Raw genomic sequence first — 21,896 nt, 5'->3', positions numbered from 1 at the left:
CAGTGAGTTAATAAAGTAAATGTCAATAGGTTTTACTTCCTATGAATGGTATATATAGTTTATAAAAGTTTTTTGGGTTTCCATTATTATTTTAAAAATTATATCAATGATTTTATATGTAAAATAATTTAGAACACTGGTTCTCCAACTTTAATGTGCTTAAGAATTACGTTAAAGCTTGCTAAAATGAAGATCTCCAGCCCTACCCCCAGAGATTTTGCCTTGTTCTATGGGACGTACTTGGTGAAACTTCCTTAAAGATTAAAGAATGAAAAATAGAAGCTTTGGAAGTTAGTGATTTGTAAAGCAGGAAATTAAAATATCATATCCAAGTCGTTACTACGTCTGCATAGAAACTTGCATTAGTTTAATATAAGCCTTTCTGTTACTATTCATTGAACTATTTCAAATGATTAGCCTTGATTTCGAAAATATCCTTTGTATTAGTTTATTTTTTATTCCATCTTTTCCTACCATGCTCCCTCCAGTCTTCCTTTCCTTCCTTCTTTAGTAAATATTTGAGTATCTACAACGTGTCAGTCATCGTGTTAGGAATCTGGAAGGACTCAAATATGCAAAGACAGGAATCTAACCTTGACGTTCTCATTTCAGAGACTGAGAATAATTTATAAAATGAGTGATAACTATATAATATATTGAATGACAAAAGTCATTTGGGGTAGTGGAGAAGAATTCACAAAACATCTGACATTTGTACTAGCTCCTAAGAGATGAGTAGGAGTTTGTCAAGCAGATGAAAGGGAATGGCATTCTGGTTAGTGAGACCAATATTTGCAAAGACACGGAAGCTTTAAAGAGGCTGGTTTGATAAGACAGCATAGTGATGGGTGAGATGTGGAAAATGAGGTTTATAAGACAGCTTAGGTCAAGGGACTTTTATCTTTTGATTTAGTTTATTTTAATGTTTAACCATACACCATGGTAGTTGGAGTGAGTGTCAAGAGGAGAAAATGGATTTGGGATATTTTAAGAGTAGGGTTGGTAGGATTTACAGCCTAGTTGGATAAGAGTTAGGAGAGTTAAAATTGAACTAAAGTTGGAGGACTTAAGGGTCACTAATTAGAAGAGTTAATGAAGATGCAGAATCTAATAAAATCTGACTGCTACGATTCTCAACCGTGTTTGGATAAACAAGGAGCTTCTAATCTAATGGCCTCTTTTCAGGCCTTATCTTTTTTTCAACTTTAGTGAGGTATAATTGAAAAATGAAATATTTAAAGTGTACAATGTGATAATTTGATATACATTGTGATGATTTGATATAGATATACATTCCCTCCATTGCCTTATCCTTTTGAAGTCATATCATTATGTGAGTACCCCCTCTCTCTTTTCTCACAGTCTAAAGCCATGTTTGTTTGTGTTTCCCCCTTATCCCTATGTAAATAAAACAGTGTGATTTTGCAGTCTGCATCAAAAGCCTGTGTCTGACTCAGTAATTCTATTTTAGGAGTTGAAAACAAAGAATAATCAGAGATGTGTTCAAAGATTTATGTATAAATAAAGATCTTCATATTCTAATATTATTTTTAACAATAAAAATGGGAAATGACCTAAACGTTGTCAAAAGTAATTGATTAGATAAATTATAGTATATCTGTTTGCTGGATTGGTAAGTTAGGGAAAGGTTTGGGCTGTTGTAACAAAGAGATTTATCAATGATTCCATGCTTTAAAGAACACTGAACTTTATTTCTTACTTTACAGGGTAATGTCTCAGGTCAGCTGAAAGTTCTACTCCATGTGCTCATTCAGGGGCACACATTCTTTCCATCTTATTTCTCTACCATCTCGTGGGCATTAATAGTTTAAGATCAGTTTTAGGCACGTCCATGTTCTGGCTTCGTTGAAACTGTTCTTGCTAAGGTCACCAGTGATGACTCTATGACATTTGAAGCTGCACTTGTTTATTATTGTTTTCCATAGGCTTCTGCTGGTTTCTCTCCTAAGTGTTTGTTCTTTGTGTCTTTTTCGTGTTTCCCTTTACCTATAAAGGTTGGTGTTCTCCAGTATTCTGTCTTTGGCCCATTTTCATTTACATGTGCACCCATGAGGATCTCACCCAGGGCTCCTACTACATGAGGATGTCTTTCAAATCTACATTTCCAGCCTGACCGCCTTTCTTTCTTTCTTTTGGTGAGGAAGATTGGCCCTGACCTAACATCCATTGCCAATCGTCCTCTTTTTGCTGGAGGAAGATTGTTGCTGAGCTAACATCTCTGTCAGTCTTCCTCTATTTTGTATGTGGGACACTGCCATAGCATAGCTTGATGAGCAGAGTGCAGTTCCATTCCGAGGATCTGAACCTGCAAACCCTGAGCCGCTGAAGTGGAGCACACAAACTTAACCACTATGCCAGCAGGCCTGCCCCCTGAGAGCCTTTCTTTTGACACCAGCACCTGTACATACAACACCTCTATTTAAGCATTCAGGAGGAAGTTCAAATTTGAGATATCCAAGACTGATTGTCTTCCTTCCTAAACTGGCTCTCCCACTGCACTACCTCTCATAGCCACCTAGATCAGAAACCAGGATGTCACCCTCAGCAATTTCCTGTCCTCTCTCTCCTCCGGTGAGACCCTAACACTTGTTAAATGTAACTCTTGAGTATTTTTGCTGGCATTTGCCCTTTCCTGTCTCTGTTGCCACAGTCTTATTTCAAGCTAAGACTATTTTAAGAGCTTCCTCAGGGATTTAGGTTTCTATTCAGGCTCCCTTCCAATCCTACTTTTCGATTAAATAGGTCAGTGATTTTCTTCTACTGGTATTTGGTGGGCCACAGCTGTATGCTTAATTTAAATTTTGTAACATCTGGCATAGTGCCAAGTGCAATCCTGCTGTTAATAACTAAATTATATTGATGATAATGAAGCGACCTTGTGACTAAAGACAAACCAAGGTTAGTGATTATATTAATTAAGTAGTAATTACCATAATATTCAAAGAATTCTGGGAGAAAATTAAATACTATTTTGACACGTAGTAAAAAACTACTAGAGCTAAAATGATATTTTTGATATTTTAATGGTTAATACAATCTAAGAGAACTCGAAGTTTGTTGCAGATGTTAGCACTATGAGGGGAAAGCAAGAACAAATAGTTCACAAACTCTGTTGGTGTGTTAGTTCAACCTCTGCTCCTTTAAATTTGGCCAGACCCCTGCAGGCCCTGCCAAGTTTGCATTTAATAGAAAGCCATAGACTCATCTGTGGCAGTTCTGGCCAGTCAACCTAGATTCCTTCTAGACTCCTGACCCGCCTGTTTTGTTCTGTTGTTGGTGTTGGGACTGCTGGCTTCTGTTCTCTGATGATCCTTCACGCTCTTCCTTGCAATTTCCCTCAATCTTACATACCAGTGGGGCCCTTGACTATGTATACTCACCTATTTTTAGTATCTTCTGAGCTTCTGGTGAGAAACTTCTTTTCTATTCCTAGCTCCTAGGTTGTGTCACCTCTGGCTTACCTGCTGGAGGTGGGTATTTGAGCATAGTCAATCAATATTTCTTGCAAAGTAAGTATTGTGCTGGATGGAATATATGGCACAAAGAAGTTATTCTGCCCAAACTTTCAGATTAGTAGTAATTCTACTTTTCCTCCCACCAGGTAACCTTTATTGTGTATAGGCCGCTGTTTCATATGCTTTAATATGTCTTAATTCATTTAATTCTCACAACAACCCTATAAGATAGGGACTATCCCCATGTTACTGGTGAGGCAACTAAGGCCTAGAGAGGTTAAATTTGACCAATGCCACACAGCTAGTAAGTAGCAGAGCTGGAATTCAAATCCAGGCATAATGCTTCCAGAACCTGTATTTATTACATGATCTTTAACTCTTAGAAGAGCGGATAATACAGGTACATATATAGCTGTAACAGAAATAGAAAGATATGTTTTTTTAAATAACATTAAACTACAAAATCACATGTGAAATGTGTGTCATCATTATGGAGGGAAAGAAATGCTGGACTGCCATCACCTAGTTCTGTGATTTTAGGCAAGTAACATAACCTCTCAGGACTTTGGTTTCTTTGTCTATAGAGTTCCAAGATCTCTTTCAAAAGTTCCAGAGAATTCCAGTTTTTTCTTTTTCTTTTTTTTTTGAGGAAGATTAGCCCTGAGCTAACTGCTGCCAATCCTCCTCTTTTGCTGGGGAAGACCGGCCCTGAGCTAACATCCGTGCCCATGTTCCTCCACTTTATGTGCAGGACGCCTACTACAGCATGGCGTGCCAAGCGGTGCCATGTCTGCACCTGGGATCTGAACCGGCCAACCCTGGGCTGCCGAAGTGGAACGTGTGCACTTAACTGCTGCGCCACTGGGCCGGCCCCCAGTTTTTTCCTTTTGTAAACTCAAGTCTTGTTATTCCCTCTTTCCCCTATTTTGTTTAGATTCAGGTATCTACTACAGGTTAAATTATATCTCTGAGAATGATGACTTTTCACTTATGTTGCACCAGTGAATTAGTTATAGCTTTGTATGTGATAATATAGAGAAGTCCATTATCATGTGCTTTACTCTGGGGATTTTGACCCCTATAGAACAACCAGGCCCTCTTAAACATAAACACATTCAGTAACCAATTAGTCAATGAATTTTGCATTTACCAGATAGCTGCCTCAGTGCCAAACTGTAAAATCTTGATATGTTAGTCAAGTAATTAGGTGTTGATTCTGCACCCCAGAAATCTTACAGAAATATTTTGAAACTACTCTTTAAATTTTTTTCATTTTTGTGAAATGACAAAATGCCAAAATGCCAATATTTTAAAACATTTTTGTGTCAGAGGGTAGAGACAAACACACACAATGATTTCCAAAATTTCATAAATTTACCCAAGATCCACAGTAACAAACATTTTATATTATGACTCATAAATGTGTATATATGTTTAACTGAAACAAAATTTTCATAAAAAAGTATTTTCCTTACTATGTGCAATGCACTGTAATATTGTAATTCTATATCATTTTGTGACAAACTTGATTGCAATCTATCACATTGACTTTGCAACCCATTAAACGGTCTTAACTTACAGACTGAAAAATCCTACATTTAAATAATGAAAAATAAGGCAAAAGTATATATGGTACTATTTTTCTGATTTTCTAGTTCTTTTATATTATTTCTTTATTTGAACCAGCATTTATCTGTTTTTATAAATTAGGATCTTATAAACTTTACTAAAAGGGCAGAAATTTCATTCTCCTTTTCTTTGGAGTATAACCTTATGAACTTAATTGGTTTTTATATAAGATTAAAGTATTAGGTTGCATTATTCTTATATAATCTTTAGACTAAGAGCCATACTGTGTAGTAATTTCATAATTTTTAACTAAATTGATTTTTAGTAGATTATATCATTAGGATAAAACACATATTTTAACGCCTAAACTCCTGCGCTAAACATCTTCACGTCATAGTAAACTTCCAAAAAGAAAATCCTATGAAAATGATGTGTCCTTATTTAAAGAACTTATGATATAACTTTTTTGACCTTGTGAGGCTGATCCTCATTAGGAGGCATTATTGCACAGTGGTTAAACACATGGATTCTAGAACCATATTTCCAGAGTTCAAATCTCAGGTCTGTCAGTTGTAAGACCTTGGGCAAGTTGGTTGCTTAATCTCCTTGTGCCTCAGTTCCTTAAGTTACTTTAATAGAGTGGTTATAATGATTCAAAGTGTTAATATAGGGAGACGGGCCATATAAAATAGATTGGTAAAAATTTGACCATGTTGTTTTGGAAAAGAGGGTGGAGTTAGGATGTATACAGATGGAACCATTGTTCTTATTTAAAGATATGATGCTGAGCACCCCTCCTTTCTTGTGTACACACATTTCTCCCTATTCCAGCATATCCATTTGTTCTCAAATTTTGTTTCTTTCAGTTGTTGTAGGTGTTAGACTCGAAGACCCTCTCTCCTAGGTTAACTCATAGTAGCTGTTATGCTGGGGGTTTGTGACTTCATTTTTATGCTGAATATTCTTCAAAGCCCCCTCTCTGCCCCACCCCTCTTCCTTCCCATATCAGTTAGCTTTGCTGTGCAACAAACCCTTACAAAATTTAGTGACTTAAAACTTTTTTTTTTTTGAGGAAGATTAGCCCTGAGCTAACATCTGCTGCCAATCCTCCTCTTTTTGCTGAGGAAGACTGGCCCTGAGCTAACATCTATGCCCATCCTCCTCTACTTTATATGTGGGACGCCCACCCCAGCATGGCTAGCCAAGCAGTGCCATGTCCGCAGCGGGAACCGAACTGGCGAACCCTGGGCTGCCGAAGCAGAACGTGCAAACTTAACCACTGTGCCACCAGGCTGTCCCCAAAACATTCTTTAAAAATTATAGTCATTAGTCTCTGGTTAACCAGGAGGTTCTATAGTCAGCTGGTAGGTTGTCTGAAGGTAGCTCTTTCTAGATAGTCTTTCTCACATGTCTGGTTGGCGTTTGTCAGGATAGTTGGTCTAGTGAGCCTCAGCTGGGATGGGTTGTCTCTTCTCCAAGTGGCCTCGTATTCTCCAGTAGGCTAGCCTGGGCTTTGTCACTTGTTGGTCTTAGCATAACAGAGGGCAAAGCAATGTACAAGCACTTGTTAAGCCTCTGCTTGGCTCACTTTTGTTGATGTCCCATTAGTCAAAGCAAATCACATGGAAAAGTTCAGGGTCATTGTAGAAGAGTACTATACAGGGCATAGACCCAGGTAAGTGTGATTCTTTGGGAGTCTTTTTGGCCCAATTTACAAAGCACATTCTTCATTACTGAGTTTTTACCACATTCCAGATCCCAATATAAGTTTTGATTACAGTTTTATTGTTTGGCATGCAAATAGTTATTTTGATTTGATGGAAACTGGCTCCATACCTTTTTTATGCCACTTCAGTAACTTTTTTCTATTTCTAATAGATTTCTAATAGATACCTTGGAGTTATAGACATTAATCTTTTGAAGCTCTTCTGCAGAAATCTAAGAACTAAATGCCTGTGGGAGACAGGCAGTTAACATAACTGAGTGAGGCCAGCCTGGATCAAGTATAACAAATATACTCTGTTGTAAATTAGAAAGCAAAGGATGTCCCCTCCAAAGGGCAGAACCTCTACTCACATGTCATGTGAGGATGTGGGTCCAGTATTTCTAGATCTGATTTTTCAAGAGAAGTAGGAAATCTAAGTTTTAATGTGAAATCTCCTGATTTTGAATACTAAAATTTAATTAAAAATTAAAAGTGCAACTTAGAAAGCAACAACAATAATAACGCTGTTCAAGCTGAAGAAAATCTTACCTTTGGGCTGAATTCAAGCAAAAGCTGTCGGTTTGTGACTTCTTTAATGGATCCCAAACAGCCACCATCTCAGGCCTTCCACCATCTGGTTCAACCTGAATAGTTCCAGTGTTATCTGCCACTACTCCCCAGTTTCTGGTGCTCTCTGTATTCTCGTTATGGACGAATCCTTACTTTTCCTCAACACATACTCTATTTTCTGCCTCTGTGATTTTGGAATGTCCTTCCCCTTGTCACCCTCATTCCACCCTTCAGCCCTCTGGTACTCTTACTGATCCTTTAAAACTGAGCTTGGAAGTCTTTACTTTCATAAAACTTTATTGAATGTTATTTCTCTCTGTCTGAATCCCGAAGCACTGTGAGTCTTTCTCGTGGCATTTATAATATTCTTCCTTGTATCGAAGTGATGTGTGTATGATATATTATCATTATGCTAGAATGTGGAGTTCGTATCTTGGCTGGACTTTGTATTTTCCGCATTACTTATCATGGCTATTGTGCCTGGAATTCCTGCCTCCCTGCTTAGGTGAGATCTCACTCAAATATGAGAGTTTTCCTTGACTGCTCCTGACAGCGTTACTTTGAAGTCCCAGGGCTGAAAAGAAAGGGAATCTTGCTGAGATTTTAATTCATGGAAGCTCTGTGGAAGTTGGAGCTAGGAAGAGAGGCAGGGGGATTGAGTCTCAGACCAATTAAAGAAGTGAGCTGTTAAACTGGAGGGGCAAAACAGGCAGGAATCTGGAATAATGGTGTGATGATTATTAGCCAGGCATGGTCAGATGGCAGATGGTGGTGTGCAGATCAACAGGCTGGCTGCTTTCAAGATAGAATCTCAGAAACACAGCCTGCATCCCTGGGGTTCCTCTAGTTTTCGGGTTGTATATCCTTAAAGTCTCTTAATGAATCCAAAATTATTTTTCTGATCATCTTGATTATAAATTTAATTTAATTTTAACATTAATTTCTATAGATATTTGCTTGATCTTTGTCTTTTTTGCTTTTGTGGCATAACTTCCTACTAACTTTTTTGTTTTACCTTTAGGGAACTTTAATTTGAATTTGTATGCATATGGCTGGATTAAAACCAAACTGACTTTTGCAGCATCCTTAGAATGGAAGAGGTCTCCTGGCAGCAGGCTCCTTATTGTATGACTACCAGCCAACTCATTGGTGCCCTTGGTGGCTTTTCTGTATGGTGCCCGAGTGCTAAAATACAGAGGAAATTAATATGCAGTAACATAAAAATTTGGAATATTCTTAGGCATGTCGTACGAATATCCCCCAGCATCTTAGTCTTCCAGGTGTGGTGAGAGGACCCATTGATTGTCCCTTAGCTGGTTATCAAGTGGCCTTTAAGGTATTTTGGCATTTCCAGAGGGAAAGTGATGAGAGAGTTCTGTTCAATATATTTTAAAAGTTTGAAATGTAAAATATAATTATGATTTTTATGAAAATTCTATTATATTTTTAATAATTATTAGAGTCTTAAAAGTTATGCTTTTAAAATAAGGAAAATTTTGGTCACTTTATCTTAATTAAGATTCAGTTAACAAAGTTTATTTCTCTTAGTGTAGCTTAATTTTGTTACTGAGTTAATGTATATTTGATTGTTTGCTTTTGTTGTTACTATAGTATTGCATTATATACCTATCTCAGAAAGTAGATAAGTATCTCTAAAATGGTTTATTGATACCTAAAAAAGAGGTGAAATAATAACATAAATGCCAGAACTCAGGGGCCGGCCCGGTGGTGCAGTGGTTAAGTTCATATGCTCCGCTTCTCAGCAGCCCGGGGCTCGCTGGTTCGGATCCCGGGTGTGGACATGGCACTGCTTGGCACGCCATGCTGTGGTAGGTGTCCCACATATAAAGTAGAGGAAGATGGGCACGGATGTTAGCTCAGGGCCGGTCTTCCTCAGCAAAAAGAGGAGGACTGGCAGTAGTTAGCTCAGGGCTAATCTTCCTCAAAAACAACAACAACAACAAAAAATGCCAGAACTCAGAATAAGGTCATAAATGAATAGTATATGAAGTTCCTGTGCGAACAGTGTATTTGTTGGTACAAATGAATCTACAAGTTTGAGATTTTACATAAACAAGAAAGAGAAAATACAAATAGAAGATACATGACTAATGTCTGCAAATTTAATTTTATTATGTAGCCCTCTAGTCCCTGGTATGTTGTATGTTATGAAACTGTCAAGTAGTAGCAGAAAACCACTGAGGCCTTTGTATTATTTTCAAAGTATGGTAACAACTCTGGTAAACCAATTTCATTTTTTTTCCCTAGGACAAAAGCAAATGATGCTTTTTTGGGGGGTGAAGTTGCTGCATTTTGCAACTGAAAGTGGACACAGGACCTAGATAACAGACGTCTGATTCAGAATTGGACTCTGAAATAAAAATAGCTAAATGTGAGCCTATTGCTTGTTGGTTAAGATCATGGTCTGCCTGGGTTCAAATGCCAGGTTTGCACTTACCAGCTATGTCTACTTGGTCAAACCACTCATTTCTGTATGCCTCAGCTTCTTTATCTACATAGAGGCAATAGTAGTAATATATACTACATAGATTTGTTATGAGGATTCTAGGGGCTAATATTTATAAGCATTAGAATGGCACCTGGCACATAGTAAATGCTATACAAGTATTAGTTAAATAAATAAATTAGAGCTAAATAAAAATGTCTATTTAGAGGGAAATGTTTTTATCTGGATGAGATTATGACTCATACAAATATAAAATGAACACATCAACAATTTTGTTTAACTCTGGTTTAAAGGAAAATTTAAAGAACCATGCATATATGGGGAGTAAGGAACTCTGAAATGAATTTACAAATAAATGCAAATTGTCTACAGGACAATATCAGTTGCATTCAAGGGAACTTAATTTATTTGCATTTCCATGGACAAGAACCTTTTGCATTATTATCTGTTTTCTATAATTCACAGAATTGTAAAGTAACTCAAGGACAATGAAAGGTAGAGATCACACTGATGGGTAAGCTAGACAGGACACCTGTTAATCTTCTTTTCCTCATATCACAATCTTTCACAATTTTTTCTGACATGTCAAACTATTACAAACAGTTATAGAACAAATGCAAAGTTAATAACAAATATTGTCCTCAGAGTAGAAAGTAGAAGGAACAATTTTTTTTCAAATACCGCTTTTGAATGTCACGTGATATTAACAAAGACTCTCTCTTTAACCAAACTTTAGTAGGATTCCTCTAAGCCCTTTTCTTGACTAGACCCCATTCTTGCCAGACCTGCATAGCCCAGTCTGGGCAAGAATTCTGCTAGGTCAATTTAAAGAGAATTCCTTACCCTGGATATCTGATCATCATCTATATCCAGTCTTTGACACCTTTGTCTTCACTCTTTGCTGATCTATTGGGGATCCACTGGTGAGTCTGACTTCTGAGTGGAAGCATGGTCAGTGGAAGCACAGTAGACACAGATTTTTAGTCTTAAGATTCTAAGTATACTCTCTGAAGCTGAGTTAGAGGCCAGGTTTCTTTGTTTGCAAGGTGCTTGTTTGGCTGGAAGTCTTTCTTCCTGACTCTTTGTTTTGAGTGGAGATTCACTCCTGGTCTGGAAAGGTTTTTCTTCCCTCTCTGTTCTTTTTTTTTTTTGCTGAGGAAGATTTGTCCTGAACTAACATCTGTTGTGAATCTTCCTCTTTTTGCTCGAGGAAGATTTGCCCTGAGGTCACATCTGTGTCAGTCTTCCTCTATTTTATATGTGGGATGCCGCCACAACATGGCTGCCAATGTGTGGTGTAGGTCTGTGCCCAGAAAGTGAACCCGGGCCACTGAATCAGAGCACACCAAACTTAACCACTAGGCCATGGGGCTGGCCCCTTTCTGTTCTATTTATTTGATCCTGTTTCTCCCATTGGAGCTTACCTTCTTCTTGAGACCCTGCTGACTATATGCTCTGCCAATTCTGTCCACTTCCTTTCCTGTAGCATACTTTACTAAGAATAATTTGAAACTTCATTGGCTTCTTTGGGGAACTTAAGATCTTCCCAAACTGGTTCCTCAAAGACCTGTCCCCTCCCATTGCTTCTGATCTTCCTTCCTCCTCTTCCACCTTTGATCTTCCTTTCAGTTCCCTTGAATCCTTTGACATATTCCTCCTCAAACTCCTACCATCTCCATCCCTCTGTCCCCACTGCCAGACTTTTCCCTTATCACTTTAGCTCCTCAACTGCCTGTGGTCGTTTGAACTTTAGGCTCCCTACTCCCATCAGGGGTCCTTAAGGGACTCAGGGACCCCTGAAAGCAACTACTTGAGGCTGAAAAGGAAGAAAGTAATTGGAAACAGACTGTTTTATCCACTCGGATAAGCTTTGGAAACATCCAGACAGCTGCTTGATGTCTCCTGAGTCAATGCCTCTCCTAAAATTCAGTCCACAGCTTCCATAAGATTACATATCAAGGCAAATGAAAAATCTTGAAAGTCTCCCCCAAAAATATTGATAGAAAACATTGGCCCTCATATTGAACAGGTAACTAAGTTGTTCCTTCTGCCAGAAACATAATTTGAATAAAAATATCAAGATGAACAAAGACTAGAGTGTATTACTATGTTTACCTGACTCATTGATAAAGTTTTAGAATGAAAGCTATAAAAATCTCTCTTTGCATCTGTCTGTACATATGTTTATGTATGTATATATGTTACGTATGTGATATTTTTCTACTTTTGGATGGTATAACCAAATTAATTCATAAAAGGTCCTCTATTCAAATTGGCTTAGAGATAAATAAGCACTTATATAAATTAAATATTTCTAAAACTCCCAGAAATATAGAAACTAGATGAGTACTTTTCAAGTACATTTGACCTGGATAAATCTTTGGTAAATAAGATTAGTTTATTATTATTTGTTTAATAAAAACAGGTGTGTCTTCTGAGTTATGAGCAGTAAGTGTAATATGAACGTATGTTTTTGTTGCACTAGGATTTACTAGTTAAAAAGCTTGTATTATATCCACTAGATGTTTAAGATTAATAAAATTATAAATTCAACTCAAGACCAATGTACAAGATGCAGTAAAAATGAATTGTTTGATATCCATGATTTCTTGTCTATCAAGCATAACAGTAAAAGAAAAATCCATGTATTTAACTTTTTTAGGTTTTTTTTTCCTTTTCTGATGCTTACCTAACACACATGTGCTTAAAAATAGTTAAAAGGGAAATAACTTTGGATGATGGCTAGCTTTATTTAATGGTATAATATATTTGCCTATAAATAGTTTCCAAAATCTTTTTAGTACCTTGCAACCTTAGATTTATGTTAATTAAATTAAGTAATAGATAGTCATTAAAAATCTGGATTATTTCTGGTACCGGCCTGGTGACATAGTGGTTAAGTTTGCATGCTCCACTTCAGTGGCCTGGGGTTTGCTGGTTCGGATCCTGGGTTAATAAACATATTCTTTTGCCATATTGAAAAGTTGTACTGTAAAGAAATATATCTCTAGGAATTGAGAGATGGTGTATTCATAAAATTTACTGCTCTGCTATGGAATGCTGGTATGTGACAGATAATTTATAACTGTCTACTTTCTAGTCTTCTCTGTAAAATAAAGAGTACTGATAGTTAAAAATTATAATTAATATATGTAAATTAAACTATTGAAAATAATAAGGGTAAAGAGAAACAACTCTGTATGCAAACTTTGCAAGGAATGAAAGATTTTTGTTCTTATTTTTAAGGGAAATAATCATTTTGTCCTGAATCAAGATCACTGGTTGTACCATAATGAGAAAGAGGAAAAATATAGGATGAAACCTGAATGGATATAGAGAAGGTTTGCGCAAGAGGAATTTTATGTGTGATCAAGTTGCCTACGATTGAATGGATTTATTGTTTTTTTTTTTTTTTAATGAGCCCAGTAATGTAGTCATGCAAAATTAGAGTTGGGTTTTCTTTTTGTTATAATGAAGTTTTCTTGGATTATTCATTTGTTCTTGATAAGAGATTGTAAAATACTTTCTTTACCTTTTAAGTAATCTGCCTAGGAAACAGATTCTATGTCATATTAAAATGATTTTCTGTGCTTTATGTTGTCTTTATCCTGTCCATTTATGAGAACCTAAGTATTGTTTCATAGTGATCTATGATCCTATTTAATCAAGTGTTCAAACCTTTTGACATTTTTGACAACTTCCCAAAATCAAATCCTAAATGATATCTTGATCTCAAACTGAGATGGATATTCCTCAGAAGGTCCCTGGAAAATCTCAAAGGATTGTTCTTTCACCTTGGAAAAAAAATGTTAAAAAATAATTTGGTTTATTTGATATATTAAATTGCATGGGAAATATTGTCAAATAAGGAGTGATGCTTAACTTTCCCTAAGTTGTATTTGTATGGGTAACTATTATTAATATAGATATTTCAGAAATTGTATGAAGTTCATAGAAATTTGCCAGTACCCTTTTTGTCTATGATACGTCCTAGTATAATGTTATCAATTATAATTCTAGTTGTTTAAACATTGTACGTAATAGAAATAACCAAATCCCCTCATCAATTGCATCATTTTTATAATAAACTCTCTTCAGATCCTTTTGGGCATTTTAAGTCTTTTATCATCCACAGATAGTTTTTGTTTTACTCTGATTCTTCCCTGAAAGCTGTTGCAATCACCTACGGGTAAGAGAGCTTTGTCTTCAACAAAAAGTGACTGTATCAGAGACCCGTGGAAAGAACTATGACAGGTACTCTGGTGTACGTGCTTCTGAAGGCATTATTTCTTAAATAACTGTGAGACCATACCACTGGACCAACTGAAGATTTCCAGAACTAATGGAGAAGCTGACTGGTTCAGAAAACTGCTAACCCAAGATCAAGCAGAACAAGAATCAATTACATGGGAAAAAAAATACTATAAAAAATATTTAATAGAACAGACTAGAGAATTCAGATATAGATCTCAGTATATAAGATTACTTAATATAGTTGTTGGTTTAATAGAGTAATAAAAGTATATATTTTTTTGTTTTAGTAAGGCTGAGGGAAAAAGAATCAATTACATGGGACTGAATGAACTAATGAAGAATGATTATGATTTTCGTGCTTATTGTTTTTGAACATTGCTTTTTTTAATGTTTTATTTAAGGAACCCCTTTTCTCTTTTCTCAAGGTGTCTATAACTCATGACAATTTAGTAGATTAACTTTTGTAAACAGAAATGAAACATTTATCTTTTCTTCCTACCTGATCTCTCCAGAATTCAGAGACTCTATTGAGTATTCTTATTTTCATGTCAATAAAAGTATTTGTATAAGTTTAATAAGAATCTGTCTTCCTTGTAACAGGACATAATTGGAAAAATAGGTTGTATAGACTTTGACTGGAATGTCATATTTGAGAATGATGTGTAGAATCAGATATTATCAGACAGTTTTAAGGAACTAAGGTTGACTTTACAGAGGCAATGCTTACAAAGCCCTTTAGGAAAAACTGGTCTGGTAGCTGGTTTACAGGGTTCCTAGCTGTAAAGTTCCTAGCCTTATAGTAAGGAAGGTCGCTTCCTGGAAAGCCCAGGAATCTGAAGATATTTAGGGGACCTTGAAAAGAGAGTAATTCACCCAAATCCGTAGGTATTACAGGCTAAATCTGGTGGTGAGTTCTTAAGTTGTCTTCCTAGCCTTGAGAGGCTTTTAAAAGTCTGTCTGAGGTAAGTGGTGAATTACCATTCTTGATGCACTTATGTAAATAATCAGGCCAAATCTAATAAGACCAGACTTATTTCGTAAACAAGAATAAAAAAGTGGAGTGACGGTAGAGAGACATTTTATGTCTCATTGGAAAACTATAGTGCACCCTTGTGGGTTATTAAATTGTAGTCCGGTTTGTTGTCTTGCACATTCTGTCAGTTCTTCTAGTTTCCTCCAATATCTGGCTACAGCTCTACAAAATGTTTCCATTTTTTTTCCCCTCCTCCTGATTTGGCATCAGTTGAGAGCTAAAACTGCCGTTTTCCTGAAACCCTGCAAGCTGAAGCTGGATGACCTGATAAAAACTTCAAAGAAATCACCACAACAGATCATGTATAGGCAACCTTTGTGCCTGCTGTTGTATGGGCCATTCAGAAAGTTCACTGAAACACCTCAACTATCACCAAGGACATTCAAACTGCAAAGGATGCTTCGAGTCCAACATCTAAAAATCTTCTCAACTGTCTGCTGTCTGAACCCAGAAACTGGGTTTATAGTCTGCTCCAAACATTAATCTTTGTTTTTCTTTTTATTTGTAGAAATTTCCCTCATTAAATACCTGACTGCTCATACCACCTTTAGCAAATATCCTCCACTACCAGGTGTCAACTGATAGCTCAGCTAGTCCTTAATGAACAAAAGGCAACCAAATGAGAAATGGACTTACCTTACTTTTCTTGACTAGGCCGGATCCTTGCCAGATCTCCATAGTTCAGCTTTAGAAAGAATCCTTCTAAATCAGTTTAGAAAGAATTCCTCATCCTTGATATCTGATCATTCTAAATATCTGATCAAATTCTGCATCCTCCCTATGCCCCAGGTGATGCCTTTCACCTTGGCTTGCCTTCAGCAAGAATCCTAAGTCTGTTTAACTAGAATCTTCCCCTGCTCCTGATAAACATTCCTTCCACTGAGCTTCACTCTGCTTCTTGGCTATAAATCCTCACTTGTCTGTGCTGTATTGGGCAGTGAGCCCAGTTCTATACTGAGGTCTCTTTTCCCCTATTGCAGTAGTTCTTGAATAAAATCTGTTTTTACCCTTTAATTACTGTCTAGCTCTGTTTTTGTTTTTGTTTTGTTTTTTTTTTTTTAGCAATATCAATAGTATGCAGTCTGGAAGAACAATTACTATCATGTGCAAACTGACAGATATTCAACTTGCACTTGGATAAATCCAAGGATGTGCAAAATGTGAATAAGTGCTTTGTGTACATATAGAATGTCCATGAGAGAGCAATGCTTTACAATTTTCTGTCCTATTTATTACTGAAAACCCAAGATATGGGAAGTGATACATTGGGATTAGTTCTGATGGCATACAGTTGTGTGAAAAGGAAGGCAGTGCATTTCTATTCAAATAAAAGAAGTGGCCTCTAGTGGTAATGTACATTGTTGTATTTATAGAGAATAGTTGGTGGTCAAAAATATGTAATTTGATTTAGTTTATTGTTGAGGTAAATACTGATAATTATTAATAGTACCAAATTGTAGCTTTTGAGTACATTTATGCATTTTTAATATACCATGTGAGATATTGGACAGCAAGTAGAAGTCTGGCTATGAGGAAAAAAGATGCTCATCTGAATTTTTAAAATGAGAGAGAGAGATTACAATGCTGATAATTCTAATAAGACCATTTTGAGTAACTTACTTGAATGACATGTCACAGTCTAGCTATTCAATATGTTGAATTGCTTGAACCTTTAGGCTCAAAATATCTCATTTTTTAAATTTGCAGATGAGAGTTTAGGACTTCTTTTGAGAAAACTGAACAGTGGTATAAATGGTTTATTATTTATTTTATTTTTTTTCATTTTTTCTTCTTCTCCCCAAAGCCCCCCAGTACATAGTTGTATATTTTAGTTGTGGGTCCTTCTAGTTGTGGTATGTGGGATGCTGCCTCAGCATGGGTTGATAAGCAGTGCTAGGTCTGCGCCCAGGATCAGGATCTGAACCAGTGAAAACCCTGGGCTGTAGAAGCAGAGTGCATGAACTTCGCTCGGCCACAGGCTCAGCCCCTAAATGGTTTAAACTTTGATACTTTCCAATACCATTCTTTAACAATTTCTTTACTTTTATTTATTTTTTTTGGCGAGGAAGACTGGCCCTGAGCTAACATCTATTGCCAATCATCCTCTTTTTGCTTGAGGAAGATTGTCACTAAGCTAACATCTGTGCCAGTCTTCCTCTATTTTGTATGTGGGATGCCACCTCAGCATGGTCTGATGTGCACTGTGTAGGTCCATGCCTGGGATCCAAACCTGCAAAGCTTGGGCCGCCAAAGCAGAGTACATGAACTTCACCACTGCACCACATGGCCGGCCCCCAATTTCTTTACTTTTGAAGAAAGAAATACGTGATTTATTGTCAAATATATTTAAAAGTCACAACTAAATGCAGTATTACATACATAGTGCTTCATGAGAAAATGAAGAAATACGTTTTAGAACTAAATGCAGATAGAGGATGGATTAGGAATCTATTTACTTTGTCTCCCAAATTGAAACAATTAACCCTTCTGCTTTCATTTGTGATGTGCTTATGAGTTTAATGTCTGATGGAGTTCTGAAACTCATTGTCAGTGAGAAGTCTTTTTAATTTCTACATTCACAATAATCCAAATATCCAGAATTTTCTGACAAACCCACCAAATATTATTGCTATCCAATCATCTTTAATTGAGAATCAGAACTGTCTAATTTGATAAAAGGAGTAAGAATAGAAACTGATTGGGTGTGGAACTCAAGGTCTTCTGCCTCAAAGTCTTTGTCATTGGGGCCAGGCATGGTAAAAGCACAAACAAAATCCGATCTCTTTCACTGATAGGAAGTAATAATAATAATAAATATATTGATACCTTATTCAAAATAATATATTTTGAAAATATTTCTTAAGTATTGTAGTATTCTGAATATGGATGCTGAAATAATATATCACCTTTGTGAAACCTTTGTAAAAAAATGTAGTGTTTATTTAGAGCTTATGGTGGAGCAAACTTTATTCTAAGTGTAATGAACTCATGTTAACTGTGAAGGAGTCAGTAATTTACAAACTGAGGCATGGAGAGAATAAATAAGTTATCCAAAGTCACCCAGTTGTTAATTGGCAGAACGAAGATTTGAACAGAGTCAATCTGGTAGTAAAGTCTGTGGTCTTAGGCATTACCTCAAAAAGGAAAACAGTACTCTAAGATTCCCTGACGTGGTTAGGTCAACTGTAGCGTTTTTTATTTTGAGGCCTTCTAAAGTCTTTCTTTACTCTTTTAACATACTATTTTCTCACATTATTCTCCTCATTATTATTATTATTACTATTACTAACACCAATGAGTATTTTGATTAGAATCCTTTAAGGAGAGAAATGGTTGCAAAGAAGGGGATGCTTTGGAGGCAGACAGAGGGAGGAAAGATCACTTTCATGGCCACAGATCATTTCTTTAGTCTTGGCCAATTCTTTCTTTGGCCTTTCAGGCCCAAAGACAGTTTAAGTGACTTGTAACCTATCACCTTTAATTCCCCAGATACCTCAAAATTGCATGTTCATTTGAGAATGTCGTAGTGAATTAATAGCATTATCTTCCTCCTTGAAAGATTTGCACAGATCATAAACACTTTAAGAAGTTTGAGTATATAAATCAGGTTTTCTAGAGATATATTAAAAAGCTTTTTATGCATAGCAATTTAATGTATTTTTAAACATTGATTTCACACAGCTTTGTTTAATATGTTTTAATATTACTATTTGTTAAAAATAAATGAACATTCAAATTATAGTATTGCTCTAAAACATTTAAAAATATGTTAGGTTTTAGAATGTAGTGTTTTGGCTTCTTTTAAATATACCAGCTTACTGGCTGTTGTGTGCAGGACAGAGCTATTTCTTTTTTACCTAACAACTCCCTCTTGAGTGAAAGGTCGGTACAATTTGATATGAAAGGAACAGTGTCACACATTCAAATATTCTTGATTCATCCCATTCTGAGGGACACCTTGTTACTTAGAGGTAGCAAAGAGCCAAACCTAAATTTTTTTGTTCTGAGTAAATATTTTTTCAAGGATGCCTTTTAGGTAACTGGAATAAAATAGAAATAAGCTTGTTCACTGAAAAGTTATTTTGTCTTCGTAGTTGTGCATTGTTTTCTTATCTTCTTGTGAAACTAGTGGCACATAATTTTACTTTAAAATTGATATTTTCATAATAATAATAAACAACATTGAATTTTTTGTTGACCAATATAACATATCTAAATTTATTGAATATCTGTTATATATGTGATACTGCATTTGTATTGAGGAATACACAGTAAATAGAGAATAATCCACATCCCTGATACTTACATATTTATTTCTGCTTATCTAATATATCAGAGTGTGAACCATATTGGTTCTTGTGTCAAAATTGTCTTTATTAAATTAATTAAGGATATTGCTATTAATGTGTATTCCTTTTTTATTACAGAAGAAGATACTCAGGAAACATCACAGGTCAAGAAAAGTTTGAGTGAAAAAGTTTCTCTCTATAGAGGTGACATCACATTGCTAGAGGTAGATGCTATAGTCAATGCGGGTGAGTACTTGATTTTTTTGTGATGTATTTGTTATACGAGTATTTATTATTTAAAACTATTCTTTCATAAACAGGAATATAAGTATTTTAGAAAAAGATATCCTTCTTGGTATAGAAATGTCTTATATATTTCCCTTTTTGATTAAAAACATTGAGGATTTATTTTATGTATGTGTTGCAATTAATGTGCTAACCCTACATGGTATCCTTGCTAAGTTGAGACTAAAATAACTGGATCACTGGAGAAGTGACAGATTGTTGCAAAAAAGTTCTTCAGAAGGAACTTTAGCAGCTATATTATTGTTAATTTCATACTTGAGTTAATAATTGGCCAACCTAAAAATAAATTCATTTTTTTTTTTGCTTTTTTTGAGTAGGTTGTAAAGAGATGATTGAACTACAGCAGACAAAAGTAAAATATAAAGAAATTATTTATGTGCTTTCCAAGCCTCAGTTGTTTGGTTTCAACTTTTCGTGTTCATTATGAACTATTTTAATTATTTTAGTAGTTAATTATGTAAGTAATTTTTGTGTTTGAACATTGGGAAAATAACAGTGTTATTTGTAGTTGTCTGTATCACCTATATATTTTATTACATGGCTGTATATCAAGAAAAACATAATGGTTGTGATTCTATAAAAATAAAGGTCAGTAGTAAGAGGATATTTAATGATTTTGATTTGTGTTTTAGTAAAGTTAGGCTCTTTGCAGGTTGAAAGTGTCAAACAAAAACAAATCTGTGTAAGGAGAGGCTTTATTCAAAAAGATTATTGCAGTAAGGGGAGGAGGACGATCGCAATAGGAGGAAGATGAATATTGCAATAGGAAGAATCACTTTGATCATGAGATCTATAAGCATCTCAAAGGTCAGGCAGAAAAGGGCTTTTCTTTTATAGAGAGGAGTAAATAAGCTAGAAAGAATTGGTTGTGAGGGAATGGGATGAGTGTGTGACATGATCCGACTGTTGATCAGGGAATGTTTTTCCCTAAAGTTAGCTGATTCTTGGGAGGGGTTATTAAGGAGGGGATGTTCACCTTCCATTGTTCAAGGGTGGGTGAGGTTTGGAGGCTTGGAGGAAAGAGAGAAGCTTGACTAAAGTTTGGTCAAGTCAAGTCAACAGGCATTGACCAACCAGAATAGTCAATGGGGATAAATCAACTAATCATTTATGAGCCAAAGAGTAGGAATTTGGAGAGTCTATGTCTTGGCTTTGTCATAGATTACAAGGGGTCATCTGTGAGTTTTATCCAAGTCATATGGGGAAGAGCGGTTCTTTTGTAGTAAGCTGTTTCCTGGAACAGAAAAGCGTTGGGTGAGGGGGGTAATTTCTTGACAGTCCCTGTTTTCCAGGAGTGCAGAATTCAGGTAAAGTTGTACATTGTCTCAAGGTTCTCTCCAGTCATGAGTAAATTCACTCAGGATAGTAGGAACATGCCTTGGTAGGTGAACAGAAGGGTCTCATGGAGAACTGGAACATTGTTCAGGGTATAGCATAGTTCTGGCAACCTAGCAGGGAGTCTGGAAGCCCAGTCAGCCTGTACTTCCCTCAGAAATGGCCATGAGTTGTTTTGTACTGTATCTGCTTTGCCATAATTGGAGCTCAGTTTTTTACTTTCTCTTCTATCTCTGTACTTCCTTTCTCCTCTACTTCCTCTTTTAAAATGTAAAACTCTTCACGAGAGAGCGTCTGTTTGGGTCATTTAATTTCCAACTGACATGAATCACTCCTTTTGAATAGAATTCCATCCTCAGATCACCCATAGACTACAAGTCTCCCTTACATCTAGTCTCTCCGGACTGTTCATTTGTGGCCCTGGGTATCAAGATGCTTTCCTTTGATCTATGGGGCTTCTGGAGAAGACAAGTCCTTGGAAAGGTACTCATGAACTTCTCTCCAATACAGAGGTTTAATTAGATATCACTGTAATTAGTAAGTCATCAATGATTTATTATGCCCTAAATTCTACAAACGTGAACTTTAATTTAAAAAAAATTGAAAGCTCTTTTATTTATATATATATATATACACCACCAGTGTTCTTGTATATTCTTGTAATTTTTAGCCATTGATCCTAGTTCTGTTCCGTGGAGTACAACTAATGACATGTTTTCCTTCTTAAATACCTGAAGACCACTCTCGTGAGTTTTCTTTTTCTTATTATTAATATAACATTGAATTTGCCACTTAAGTTAGCCCACATAATAATAGCAGTAGTTAAGGTTTTTCTTGGGTTTTGTTGACTGTATACCTGTTTGTTTCCCCCTTAAGGATATAGACTAGTGGA

General features: G+C 36.1%; 1 protein-coding gene across 6 annotated transcripts in view; it reads left to right on the top strand.

Annotated features, from left to right (window-relative positions):
• MACROD2 (mono-ADP ribosylhydrolase 2) overlaps positions 1-21,896 on the top strand; it is a 1,879,180-nt gene that overhangs the window by 55,419 nt on the left and 1,801,865 nt on the right. For all 6 annotated transcript variants that reach the window (XM_070485547.1, XM_070485545.1, XM_070485546.1 and 3 more), the window contains exon 3: positions 19,502-19,609. In XM_070485547.1, coding sequence (XP_070341648.1) covers positions 19,502-19,609 — 108 coding nt within the window. The remainder of the gene's footprint in view (positions 1-19,501; positions 19,610-21,896) is intronic.

The sequence above is a fragment of the Equus asinus genome, chromosome 15 (genome assembly GCF_041296235.1).
Source record: "Equus asinus isolate D_3611 breed Donkey chromosome 15, EquAss-T2T_v2, whole genome shotgun sequence".
Taxonomy (NCBI): domain Eukaryota; kingdom Metazoa; phylum Chordata; class Mammalia; order Perissodactyla; family Equidae; genus Equus; species Equus asinus.
Note: the sequence above shows the minus strand (reverse complement) of the source record. Positions and strands in the feature narration are given on the sequence as shown.